The 13390-nt window shown below is 40.7% G+C and overlaps 1 protein-coding gene across 1 annotated transcript in view; it reads right to left on the bottom strand.

Moving 5' to 3' along the window:
* avl9 (AVL9 homolog (S. cerevisiase)) overlaps nucleotides 1-13202 on the bottom strand; it is a 29392-nt gene extending 16190 nt beyond the window's left edge. Inside the window, exons 1-10 of the mRNA XM_075452138.1 lie at nucleotides 12959-13202; nucleotides 7985-8105; nucleotides 4430-4515; nucleotides 2091-2162; nucleotides 1673-1762; nucleotides 1530-1596; nucleotides 1248-1288; nucleotides 1115-1153; nucleotides 960-1029; nucleotides 322-803 (exon numbers count right to left, since the gene is read on the bottom strand). Coding sequence (XP_075308253.1) covers nucleotides 322-803; nucleotides 960-1029; nucleotides 1115-1153; nucleotides 1248-1288; nucleotides 1530-1596; nucleotides 1673-1762; nucleotides 2091-2162; nucleotides 4430-4515; nucleotides 7985-8105; nucleotides 12959-13042 — 1152 coding nt within the window. The 5' untranslated portion in view covers nucleotides 13043-13202. The remainder of the gene's footprint in view (nucleotides 1-321; nucleotides 804-959; nucleotides 1030-1114; nucleotides 1154-1247; nucleotides 1289-1529; nucleotides 1597-1672; nucleotides 1763-2090; nucleotides 2163-4429; nucleotides 4516-7984; nucleotides 8106-12958) is intronic.
* Between the last annotated feature and the right edge of the window lie 188 nt (nucleotides 13203-13390).

Raw genomic sequence — 13390 nt, 5'->3', positions numbered from 1 at the left:
ATAGCAGCAAGTCATTCAAGGAAACAGACAGTGGAGCGAGGCTTCTACATAAAAACTACAGAAAGATGCTGATGTTAAAAGTGTGTTTGCACAACAAATGTTATGGCACTTTCATTCATATGGCAGCACATTTAAAATAAAACTAAATGCTAAAAGCTATACACTACTTTTGAAATAATTTTTGGATTTTGCGTACAATTGCAATTAATCATGATTAATCAGGGAAATCATTAGAAATCTTAATCGTTGCCCAGCCCTAATAAAAATACCATCAATAAGACATCGTGTTTGATCAGTAAAATCACACATAGCTGCGGTTACCTTTGTGAAAACAGCGAGTGGCAGGCCGTACTGATCCTCCTCCAGACCTGACACCAGGCCCTGGATGACCGCTCCCTGACCGCCGGCCGCCTGCGGCTGCACAGTGATGGGCGTCTCCGGGTTGGAGTCGAAGGTGTCCAGGAGCTCCGGCCCCGTCTCAGCTGCCTCTTTGGGACCTCCTTCCTCCAACACGCTGGGGTCCAGAGTCTCCCAGTCGCTCTCGGAGGACTCTGGAGAAGTATGCGAGGGGGGTTTGAGGTGGTTGTTGTCGCCGTTGGTGCCGTTTCCAGAGGACACAGACTCTGCTGCAGGCTGGACCGAGTCCCCCCCCTCCAGCTCCAGGTTGGTGCTCGCAATGTCGCTGACGGACACCGAAACAAACTCCTCTGCTGTGGAAACGCTCTCCACCAGACTCGGGTCGTCTGATAAGCTGCTCTTAGGTCTGTAGTGGGAGGAGTCTACCAGGCCGTGCTCGATCATACCTGGACAAACATCAGCACCATCATGTTGAACTCATTTCAACATCCATCTGTTTGTTTACCTCCTAAAACTGCTACAGTGATTCAAATAAAAGTGGTTATTCTTTGTTTCTCTATTTGTATGTGCAAAATCCCAAAGTCTTCTTTGGGAGTTCTGACCTGGAAACAGTGATAAAACCGTCATCAGAGTCCCAACAAGTCTGTTGACAGGAGACACATAGAACAGGACCTGAAAAACAAACAGATATGTAGAATCATACCTAAAAAACTAAAACCACAAAGAAGAAAAGTTGTATCTCAGTTTGGAGTCTCACCTTCTTCTCCAGCAGAATGAGCTTGAAAAGGATGAGAACCTAAAAAGATCAAAATATTCGATCAGGACATGTATTTCAAGTGGATATTTACATCTAACTATATATATATATCTTGAAATCTGTTATTTTCCACCTTGTGCCGGAAGTGCAGGATTAGATCTCTTGGTGATAACCCTACGAGAAGAAAACCGAATTGTGTGTCAACAAATTGAATTTCCCCACAGAGAGAACTGGACGAACATTATTCATGCAGCTGTCACACGCTCCGGAGCCAAAAAATAAAAACAAATATGGTCTAAAGAATTAATCCAACCCAACTGAACTTTGTGTTTAACAAATAAAGAAAGAAATAAGGGGTATTTCAAGACTTTTGCCTCACAGCACTGTCTATTTACATATGCAGTGTTTCATCTACCGAGATAAACCTGTGATCCGTCCAGAGCTGAACCTCGGAGAGAGCCGTTCATGTGATCGTACAGTTCCTGCGAATGAAAACAGGAGGTGAGCGGAGCTGATAACAGGAAGGTAAAACACTGCCGGGCAGGATCTCTTTCTGACCTTTAGGATGGAGATTTGTGAGAAGTCCTTTTCCTCAAAGTAGGCGTGTGTGATGAGCTGCAGTTTGGCTTGAAGCAGACCATAAAGAGGCTGCAAATAAAACGACATGCCGTGTCAGCAGTGGACTGTAAGGGAGTGATTTACAGCATAAAAACCATGTCAGGGATCGTCCATTTAAATAAACACACCACAAAAGACCAAATGTACTTCAGAGCCTCATTAGCTTCGTTCTTGAAAAACACAGAAGATAGCAGAAGAAAACTAAACATCCACACCTTTCCCTCCTTTTTCTCTCATTATTAGCAACGTTTCAAAGCCTTGAGTTTACTCCTGATTTAAGGGTAAGCCTGAAATCAAAGTGGAGTCTTCTATGTTTTACGATGACTTTCTCCTCATGTGACTCATGTGACTCACTCACCACTCGACTGAGGACGCAGACGCTCTTCTGAACAGTTTCCCTGGTGACGTCAGCCTGTCGGACTTTTAAGGCCTGAAGAAGGATTAAAAAAAACATTTAAAAGATAAAGAACTGTGAAAAAAAACAGTTAGATATTTAGGGGAGCTACTTCTTTCTTAAAGGGACACTATGTAATATATTAAGTAATTTATTAGCTCAAATCAACATAGTCATTCATAAATTAGTCCTCATTGGTGTAAAATTATCTCTGTCAAAAATCTCACTTATCCTCCTGAGTGAAGAATAACTTGTCTGTATCTACATAGAGCAGGTAAGCTCTATGGAGGCTGCCATGTCCTTCCGGTCTCTGAAAAACGACAAAGTGCCGAGAGGGACATAAAGCACTTCGAATCGCGTTTTCCCCAACGCCAGGCCTGCAAGCGGAAATGACGTAATTTTGACGTCACGTCCGCCGAATGGCTTATTACCGGCGCTAATGGTAAATAGATTTTATCTGGTAAATTATCCCACTAATAATGCATTGATTGTTACCAAACTTCTGCCGTAGTGCACATAGGCTCTTAACTCACAAAACGAGGCATTAGAAAGTTTGTAAGTTTACCGGGAGTTTATTTAAAAGAACACTTTCCAGATAGCAACTACACACTGCTGCTAACGCTAACGCTGCGTCGACGTCACTTCCGGTAACTCCCGGAATATGATTTACACACCAAAGGCTATGTCAACTTATGTTATCTGACATGTTATCTGTCATCTGTAGTTATAGTGTTGTTGTATGTGTGTTATATAATCCTTTGTACTGTGTGTCTTGATGTCTTTTTGTTTGTATGGACCTTGAGTCTGAAGCTATTAGCTTCTTGAATCTTGACACATACCGCCTGCCGTAGTTCAAGAAGTTGCAACGCACATTTGAAAACGCGAGGCGCTAGAGAGCAAATTCATTCGACTTTGCAAAATAAAATTGCACCACTAGATGGGGGAAGAAATTACATAATGTCCCTTTAAGTATCAAGTAACGGCCTCCACTCGTCTAGTTTCGGGCTTTCCATTGGTTTTTAAAACCTATAAGCAAGGATTTGTTGCCTTTCTGCTACATGAGCACTGGTGACGTCCAACACTGATGTTGGGTCAGGCAGAGGTCACTGCTCTCTTCAGACCAGTCCAGTTCTTTCATATCCAAATATAACAACCAGGAGTGCACGTACTTCAGAAGTCTAAAGCCACTCATGTGGTATATCAGGGGGCTGCTGCTGTTTTTAGTATCTTCTCCAACGAAACTCCACAGTTCAACTTGTACACATCATTCAATTCAATTCAATTCATTTTTATTTATATAGCGCCAAATACAACAAATGTCATCTCAAGGCACTTATAATAAAGTCCAATTCAAGCCAATTGGAATTCAATTAATTGTAATCATAATTATTCAGAAAATAATCCAATTCGTTCATATAGAGCCAATTCAAAAACAATTTCCTAGCTAAGGAAACCAACAGATTGCACTGAAACTTTTTTTTTTTTTTTTTTTTTGCAGCCTCGAGAATGAGCAAACACACAAAACAGCACTTTTGCCTTCATGAAAAGACTTTTTTTTTGGTAAAAGTGTCAAGGTTTTGGCTTTCTTACGAGCCACTTTTCCGGTTTAACAAGATGAACTGCACTCAACAACCTGTGTAATCTAAATTTGAAGCACGGTCAAGATATTAGTAAAATAATCTGTGTAACTTGTGCTTACACAAAGCAAACATTTTACTTGTGAGTATTACTCATTAGATAAATAGTGTAAATCGTTGTGGGCAAATAGTTGCCATCCGACACTCCAACATTACTTGTTAATAAATGTAAGGATGACTGTTTTCTTTATGCGTGTGCCTCATCTGTCAACCAATGCTCGCCAAGGCTGACTCCAACCTTCCTGAAGTTCATATAAATGCCCCAATCTTTAAAGTAACCCTGGATAATTGGACCAATTTTTTGCTCTTCCTCTCTCCCTACAGTTGTGGGATATGACACCACTGCCATAAAAATCAAATCTCCATGTGAGCCCTGCACATGTACAACCACACAGATGCATTTTGTTGTCATTTTGAAGCGATCACAAGGATGTAAAGCGACCGTAATGCAAAACAAGGAGGTACAGGGCTGGAAACCAAAGTCGTGAACTGCGATGTCTCCGCACCCACAGGAGCTCCAGGGCAGTTTCAGGTCACACATAGTTTTAAGGTTTACAAACGTCTCTAGCGTTGCTTTAAGTGCAAAGAAAGGGTGTTTTCTCATTAGTTTGGTTTATCAAAATAAGGCTCATTTTCCTTGAAAGTAAATAAAAAATACTGACTGACCTTTGCCTCTATTTGGCGATAACAGGAGACTCCATACACGCACTTCATGTCTCCACTGAGAGGCGGCAGGTGAAAATACACCGTGTCTGAAAAACATAAGAATCAGTCATATTAGTATACACTCATTTTTGTTCTTTGATCCACCCTACTGATGGCCAGGTACATGATGCTGAGAGGAGATCTACAGCAGCACCTGAGGCTTAAGTTTTCAAACCACAATCAGACCAATAACTATGGTTCCCATGGCATTAAATTGGTCAATATTATTTATCTTGGATGCTTGTTAAGTTTTATGTAGCCGTGTTGGACAAAATATATGGAGGACTGTCAAAATCTGTCAAAATCTAAAAATACATAAATATGAATGGCTAAATAAATACGTTTAGATGATAATAAATGCTACTAAAATAACTTGTGCTAAAATAATTGAATAGTCTGTAAAATAGATACATTTTTCTGCTTTAATTTTAAACAGCATTCATTTAAGCTTATGTTACTTTTAGCTATTTATTTACTAATTTACTCAGTTATAAATTTAATTTGTTATTTCATTGGAATTAATCTTACTTATTCATTTTCTTTGCCTATTTGATTTCACACTTCCGTATGCGTTCCTGCCACATTATGCTAATGAGGGGGCGGTCCTTAAAGGTCTCTGTGTTGTCATGAAAACATGAATGTTTGCAGGTTCCGCGGAAACAGATGCAGATTCATGAGCTCTATATTTTCTTTATGTTAAAATCTTATTTTTTTTAAAAAGGAACGAGTGACTAAAGAATATAATTTAATTGATCTTCCATCCCCACTTTAATTCATTCGTGGTCAAACTTGATGGTTGTTCCTCCAACATTTAATTGCCTTAGAAATTTTGAATTTTGGGAGCTTTGAGTTTCTCTGACTCAGTGAAAAACGCGCTTGTATTCGAGTGCGTCTGATTTCTCTGAGCCTGATCTGCTGGCCACCAGGTCATAGCCAGAAAAGCTGAAAATTGGTGGATTTTGGCATTAATAATATCTTCTGTTCTGCTTCAACAAAACAAAACGGTACGTTAAAATGTACTAAAATCATTATCAAGCTAATTAGGCCTGAAATAATGTCACAGTCTGTCTGAAGCCTCTATAAATCTAATAAGAAAAGCAGCTCAATTTCATCTAAGGAGGTGAAGAGCATTTAATAACGCAGGAAAGATTTATTTCTGCACAAAACGACAGCTGGGTCTCAAAGGTTACACTGCAGACATCAGAGGAGGCAGCAGCTGAACCAACCACACAATCATCCGAGAAAACGGCTCTTAAGAAAACAGCAGATTCTGCACATTGAGGCGCCCGAGCGTCTGAAATACAGAAATATGACCAGAGCAGCGGACAGAGGTTTGGTTTGGTTTATAGGTCAGTGCTTTCCAAGACGTCACGACAGAAATGGAAGAAGTTACAGGAGAGAGGAGCAGACTTTCCTCTGACTTTGCTTCTCTTCTTAGTTTTTAATTTAACATCAGTTCAGTCGAGTTAATCAATCTGAAAGCTCCAAATCCCTCATTACATTTACATCAGGAACACATGAACATCAGCTTATTCCTGTAATTATCCAACTAGCCAATCATGCTGCAGCAATGAAATGCATAAAAACCTGCTGACAGACGTGGAGCTCGAGTTAATGTTCACAATAAACATCTGAATGAATAAAAAATGACTGTCGGCCAGGAACACAAACCTGACTGCTCATGAAAACTGGAGATAAACACTTCTTTTGTCCTCCACTTGTCCAGTTTCCTCAAATGTTTTAAGGACACACTGCACACCATGCTGAGATATGCCAAGTTTTCAGCTAACAGCTCTTTGGGAATCACCTTGTTGCTGCAGAAATCCTGTTTTCTGTCTGTCAGACTGTGTTATCTTTGCTGTTTTTCATAGATGCAGCTAAAGAAATGGGAACAAATGATGTGTCTCTGTGACAGGCTGCTGGGAACAAAGTGCCTAAAGATACAATTTAAAACAGTTTCTTTGCTAAGTTGTCTGTTATGTGTGGACACAACACTGGTTCATCCCTCGAGTTAGGAGCCTTTTTTATGCTTGAATGATTCATAGGTTAAGTTAGTTATAGTTAAGTGGCTTAACAAACAACAAGGACTGGACCTAAAATGAATGAAAAAGCAGCCAATGTCCAAAGAAAGCTCTTCAGAAAGCCTGGAGAACTATCGCTCAAGATCACTTAAAAAGATTACAGGAAAGTCTGGCTGCTTGAAGGGAAAATATGAAGAAATGAGGAACAAGACTTTCACACAGAATTGTCTCTCAGACTAGATTTGATCCTCTTTGACCTTAATATAACCATGATGACCAATAATAACAACATCGAGGATGAAATCAGTCAGATTAACTGTTTGTAACCTACAAAACATGATGACATTTAATAGAGTAGCTGAGATCCCAAAGTCGGTGGTCACTTTAGAAACGCACTGGAAACGTGCACGCACCACACTTTTTTAATGCCTAAATGAAGGCATAAATTAAGCTTTTTGATGGGGCTAAGATGCAATGTTGAACACTGAAATTAGGGCATTTTTAGTCAATCCTTTTCTCCCTGTTTCCCTTCCTTAAGAACGGCTTCCTGACAGCCACCCTTCCATGGAGCCCATTTCTGATGAGGCTTGGGCCAACAGCAGATGGATCAGCTGAAGGTCCAGATGCATCTCTCAGCTCCTGTGTCAGGTCTTTGCTGGATGTTTTCCTCTTTCTTAAGGACATCACTTTCAGATCCTGTTCATCTGCTGTAGATAGTTCTTTAGGCCTGACTCTTCTTCTTCTGTCCTCCACTTGTCCAGTTTCCTCAAATGTTTTAAGGACACACTGCACACCATGCTGAGATATGCCGAGTTTTCAGCTAACAGCTCTTTGGGAATCACCTTGTTGCTGCAGAAATCCTGTTTTCTGTCTGTCACACTGTGTTATCTTTGCTGTTTTTCATAGATGCAACTAAAGAAATGGGAACAAATGATGTGTCTCTGTGACAGGCTGCTGGGAACAAAGTGCCTAAAGATACAATTTAAAACAGTTTCTTTGCTAAGTTGTCTGTTATGTGTGGACACAACACTGGTTCATCCCTCGAGTTAGGAGCCTTTTTTCTGCTTGAATGATTCATAGATTGGTGTTAAGTGGCTTAATAAACATAAAACGAGGGGAAAAGCAGCCAATGTCCAAAGAAAAACATTGAAAGGCCTTCAGAAAGCCTGGAGAACTATTGCTCAAGACCACTTTAAAAGATTATAGACATTTCTGAAGCAAAAACAAAGTACCTGCTCTGAAAGGAACCAGTGGATCCGTCGTTCCTTGCGTGCACGCTCCAGCTCCCGTGGTGCACGCTGCCTAAACATTTTTTAAAAACCTGCATTTACCTCCTGTTTTTTATTTATTTTTTAAAGCTTTTGTTGACATTTAAGCTGATAAAACATAATTTTAATAATTTAGATAAGCCGGACCTTGAAAGAAACTGAAATCAAAGATTTTCAAGACTTTCCAAGACGTTCAGATTCCCTGATCAAGTGTAGCTCCAACATACCGTCCTGGTAGTTGTGTGCTCCATCAGGAAGAGCCAGGAAAGGGAGGTACTTCCACTCCTCTGGCAGCAGGTTGCTGTCATGGCCCTCATCTGGCATCAGCGGCGGGTAGGAGAATTCAACCTGGGGACAGGACAGAGAATTTAAGGTAACCATTTACCTATTTATTTATTTTTATTATAAAATGTCCGTCACAACTTCTTTTGGAATCTTTTGCTTTCCAGAAATACAAAAACAGATTTATTGTCACAAATTCCCTTTCCCTCTTACCACAACCTATTGTGGTGTAAATCACAAGGCGGGGGATGACCCGAACGGCCACTTAAGGCCATATTTACACCGCTGCTGGCGTGTTTCTACAGAGGATATAAAACTCTAAGACCAGACCAGTGACCTGACATCTCTAGTGACAAACACTGCTAACAAGCAGCAGAAGATGCTGCTAACAACATTTACTGTATTAATCTGGACTGAACATCAGTAAAACCAAAGAACTGGTGGTGGACCTGGAGATCGTGCAGGACTATAAGTATCTTTAAGACAATGGACTGACACTCAATGGCCACATACAAGAAGGGTCAGAGTAGGTTATATTTGTGCAGCACCATGCTGCCATCTTCTTTGCTGTGGTGTGTTGGTGTGGCTAACCAGCACAAGGTGCTCTACAATCTCCATCCTCAGCCATCAGACTGCATAACGCTAGGGATGGGAATCGAAAACCGGTTCTTGTTGAGAACCGGTTCCCAGTGTTTCAATTCCTTGGAATCGTTTGGCAATTTTGCAAACGATTCCCTTATCGATTCCAGTGGGCGCGAATGACGGAGTCTGGTGCAGCCAGCAGTCAACAGTAAACATGGCGCCCGAGCGGTACAAACGCTCGAAAGTTTGGTTACACATCCCTAAAAAAAGACGACAACAGGGCAACTTGCAAAGTGAATATTTCACCAAAGGGAGGAAATACTACCAACATGCAATAACTATGAATGAATGTCGCGTTTTCGATCCGCTCCGGACTAACGTTGGTGAATCTGAACATAGCAACGTTAGCAACGTTAGCAACGTTAGCATGTCCTCGGCTAACACTGCAGGTAACTAACTAACTAACAAACACTGCCTATCATGTTAGCGCCATTTGCCTCATTGTAAAACCTGCTGTTAGTAACGGTTAAGGTTAAATGAATGCCTTCTCATGCATTACATTGAGAAAGTTGATGCTAATCGACCGGTTTGTTGTCCTTTTTCTCCAAATGAGAATCGATAAGGGAACCGATTAAGAACCGAATCGTTAAGCAGAATCGAAAATGGAATTGGAATCGTAAAAAATCTTATCAATTCCCATCCCTATATAACGCCTCCACTTCTGTCACACACACAAGTAGCAACCAACCCTGAGAATTTGTTAGTTATCGTGTATCTACTCGTGCGATATCCATTACTTAAAACAAGAATCATGTGCAATGACACTGTGTTTTTTAAGGGCAATAATACATTTTTTTTTGTTTTTTTTACTTGAATCTATCACTGTGCATTTATCTATTTGCTTCATGTGTAATATCTGTTATTTACCGTTTTTGCTTTACAAGAAACACTCACCTCAATGTACTTCTATTCAGGAAAGAGCACTTTCCAGTTTTTAGCTCTTGGGAAAATACACTAATCCCTTGTTGCGCTGTATTTTATCTCACTTGTTTTTTCATTTTATTGATCTATTCTTTTGTTTTTATGCATAAGTCTTCGAGCATAGGTCTACCTGACCAAAGATTTCCGGTTCTGATGACGATGAATCCATATAAACCACTCAGACTGAAGCTTCCCAGCAAGTGAATATCAATTAAAACTGATCTTACAACAAGAACGTGAGCAGTATCTCTTTTAAAAACCTTTAAAATTTAAACAAAATACTAAGATTAACTTACTACTGTTGCTTTAAATTCCTCCGGTGAGGCTTCCGTCTTTAAATCGACTGATTATTTCAGCAGTAATCAACTAGTTAAATGAGTTCAATCATACTGCACAGGGGTGAACCCACCATTTTTTAGCCTCCTATTCACACATCAGAGCATGTTTTTGCCGCGCACTTCTCAAAAACTGTAACTTTTGCAGGACAACGTGGCCTTTTTACACCTTCGCTGACCTCGTTTCGTTTCCAGCGAGCTCCAGAAAAAGCTTCTGCCACAGAGCCGAGCGTCCTGCCTGCTGTGACAGTTAGGAGCCTGCGACGGGATTAACCTGCTCGTCCTGAACGCCACAACAGGGCGAGGTGCCACCGCTCGCTCTGGAGGGACGGTGCTTGGAACAAAAGCTCGGTCAAAATGTTTGTTCTTCCAGTAGAAACTGCAACCCTGTCGTCTTTTGTTGGAGGCTTTCTGCGCTGATGTGTCTACATGATGTTCTTTCTGCGTTTTTTTAACACTGAACCATGAGCTCGCCTGGGATTTTGTGACAAAAAGACTCTTTTGGCAATCTCCCCCCCCATGCGAATTTACGATCAGGTGAGCCCAAATTATTCAAGAACCATCTCAAGGTCATTATGGCGAAACAAAACTTCACCAGCAGTCTCTTCTCATAGCGTTGGATAAAGCCAGGAAATACAGCCGTGGCCATTCGAGGGCAAAGGGCATCCCTCACTGTAAAATATAGGCCGAAAATCCAATAATGTGCATCCCTAACCTAATGCTCAGAATAAATTACAATGTGAGCTTGAAATCCAGGCCCTTGCTACATTGAATGGGTTTAAAGCTCTTTTGAAATCATTGTGAGCCAGTTTGAATTCAAACTGTGCTGCTGCCCTCTGTAAGAGAGATCTTTGATCTCAGTGGGACTAACCTGGGTAAATAGAGGCTAAAAAGACTTCAGTGTCCATGGTTAATCCATGTTAAAGTTTGGCTTTCTTTGCAGTTTTTCCAAGCTTCTTTAAACGTTTCTGTCACCATCAGGACAGGCAGCCGGGGAACATGAGGAAGAAAAAGGCACAGCAGGACATCGCCGACCCCTATCAGATAACCTCCCACCAACACAGGCAACAAAGACTGTGTTTGTCCAGGCCTCCATCTCATCTTTCCATGAAAAAGATGCTCTGTTTTTTTATCTTTTATGTCGCACAGCAGCTGCCTGACAGACCGACATACGGACAGCAGCGACAACAAGGAATCTATCTGTTCGGTTGTGAGTCTGTACATTTAAAGCATTTAACAAGAAGCAGGAGCACTTACAGAGTGCATTAGAGCACCTGACCTCATGAACAATTTCACTAATTAGCAGGTGTTTACTGCTACTTTTGTCCTGGAGGAGGCAGAAGGCCAAATGCCAGCGAGTTGATAGACTGTAACACAGAAACTGGTTAAAAAGCAACCAGAAGCAGTCGTGTTTGAATGAAAACAGACGGTCTGCTGTTCCTTGCATCAACGAAATATCTGAACTGAACGTCTCTAATACGTGCACTTTTGAAGGATTTTGTTTCATTAATGCAGATCTTTTTATTAAGCCTACAAACAATGTAGTTTTCCTCCTCAAATTAACTCAAACACAGACATTTTCAAAGTAAGTAGCTTTAAATTTGAAGCATTCGGCCAAAGATTAGAAGATTTGAGCTGAACTCACCACGGTATTACACCTGATAAGTTAGTGAACTGATAGCCTATCTGATTTAAGGCTCAAAACCAAAATGACAGTAAGGGAAACAGACGAAGCTGCAGGATGATTCATGTTTCAACACTTTAACTAACATCTCTGAGAGGGAAATGATCAGTTCTTAGCTGAAATTGTAACATCTGGTTAACAATTAGGTCATAAAACAAAGAAAGTCTAGCTGAGATCAATAATGCTGCGGCAGGAGGCTCCGGAGAACACGTCTGCGCACAAACACGCAACTAATGAGTCAATCAATCGTTTAAAGGCTACAACATCTGACAGACAAAAGAGAGCAGTACAACTTCCCAGAGACAAGTAAATCTCTTTAAATATGCAAATTTTACAAAATGAATCAGTCAACAACTGAAAATGTTCAGATAGGAGCAACATGAAGTGGACAAATGCAGCTAAAACAAATACATTTTAAGGATTCTTGTTTAAAAAAAAATTGCAAAAATTTTGTTTACCACACTATTAGATAAAGAAAACCTCCAGAATCTCAATCTGTGAGGCTGCAAATCGTCGGGATTTGAGTTTTTAACTTTACACTTGATTTAGATTATGACTTAATAGTCAAAATTGTACATTAACTTTGGTTTTAGCAGCTCTTTCTGTGAGATCACATGTAGTGACAGCCCCCCCATCTTATTAGCAACATGAACTCAAACAAACGTGTCCAGATTTACATCATGCTTTACATCAATTATGAATAAACACAGAAAATAAGTTCAAAGTAGTTCATATTTGGGATTAAATCAGTGAGTGCCACTGATTATTGTAGTCATATCGCTGTGTCTCAAAACTGTTTTCAGTAAAAGATACCCACAATTAACTAAATATGACAACCTCAAAGGTCAAATTTGGTCTTAAACCTCTAAAAATAATCATGTTTAACCATTTATAATTGGAAGGGGGGAAAAAACAACCAGACCAGGCAGCTCATTCGTTTTCTGTCTATAAATCGACCCCAGCCTTGTCACACAGAAAGAAAAGGAAAGTGTGAGCTTCTGTGGGAAAAACTGAACTGGAAAGATGTGCGAGCTGGCAGCAGAACATATGTTACATAACCATGCGAGTCCAAAACAAACAGCTGATGTTCAGCTCTGCACTGCTGCAGGACCCGCACAGCTATCTACTATCGTCTACTATCATTAACTTATATGATAATAAACCCTGAACGATCATGAATTCCATGTACATTTAAAATACAGATACTTTCACTGCGTTGTAGCACAATCCTTTACTCAAATCTTACGTAAATATAGTGGGAATACGCCTTTATGTCTACCCAATAAGCAGAGCTAGTTAGCAGTTAGCCTCTGTTAGCATGGAGCAGGTTCTCCTACCTGACAGCCCTTTTTGTGGTGAAATCCAACCACCACGATGTGCAGCACCGGTCCCTTCACCTCGTCCCTGCCGTGAGACTCCATCCCCTCCTGGTGCCCTGGCAGTCGGGTGTTGTTTTCAACTCGGGGGTCAGATGTAAACACGGCGAACAGACCCAAATTTTTGCCTTGAATCTGTCAAACACAAGCAGCAGTAGCACAGCCAAACCTGGCACGACTACAACCAAGATGATTTTCTCTTCCGTTTCTTTCCGCTGCGCAAGAAGCCTAACAGCCAAAGCGAGAGGGTTCCCCGAACCCCACTTCCGTCTTTGCTTAAATTAACCGTTAACAACTTAGCTAAAGTGTTAGCATTACATTAGCTTAGAGAAGACAGGAGAAGATTCTAAACAACTTGGATGTTTTGAAGTCCATTTCTAGCAATGTCTTAGG

This window comes from Odontesthes bonariensis, chromosome 20 (assembly GCF_027942865.1).
Source record: "Odontesthes bonariensis isolate fOdoBon6 chromosome 20, fOdoBon6.hap1, whole genome shotgun sequence".
NCBI classification, from domain to species: Eukaryota; Metazoa; Chordata; class Actinopteri; order Atheriniformes; family Atherinopsidae; genus Odontesthes; species Odontesthes bonariensis.
The sequence above is the reverse complement of the archived record's forward strand: the minus strand, read 5'-3'. Positions and strand labels throughout refer to the sequence as shown.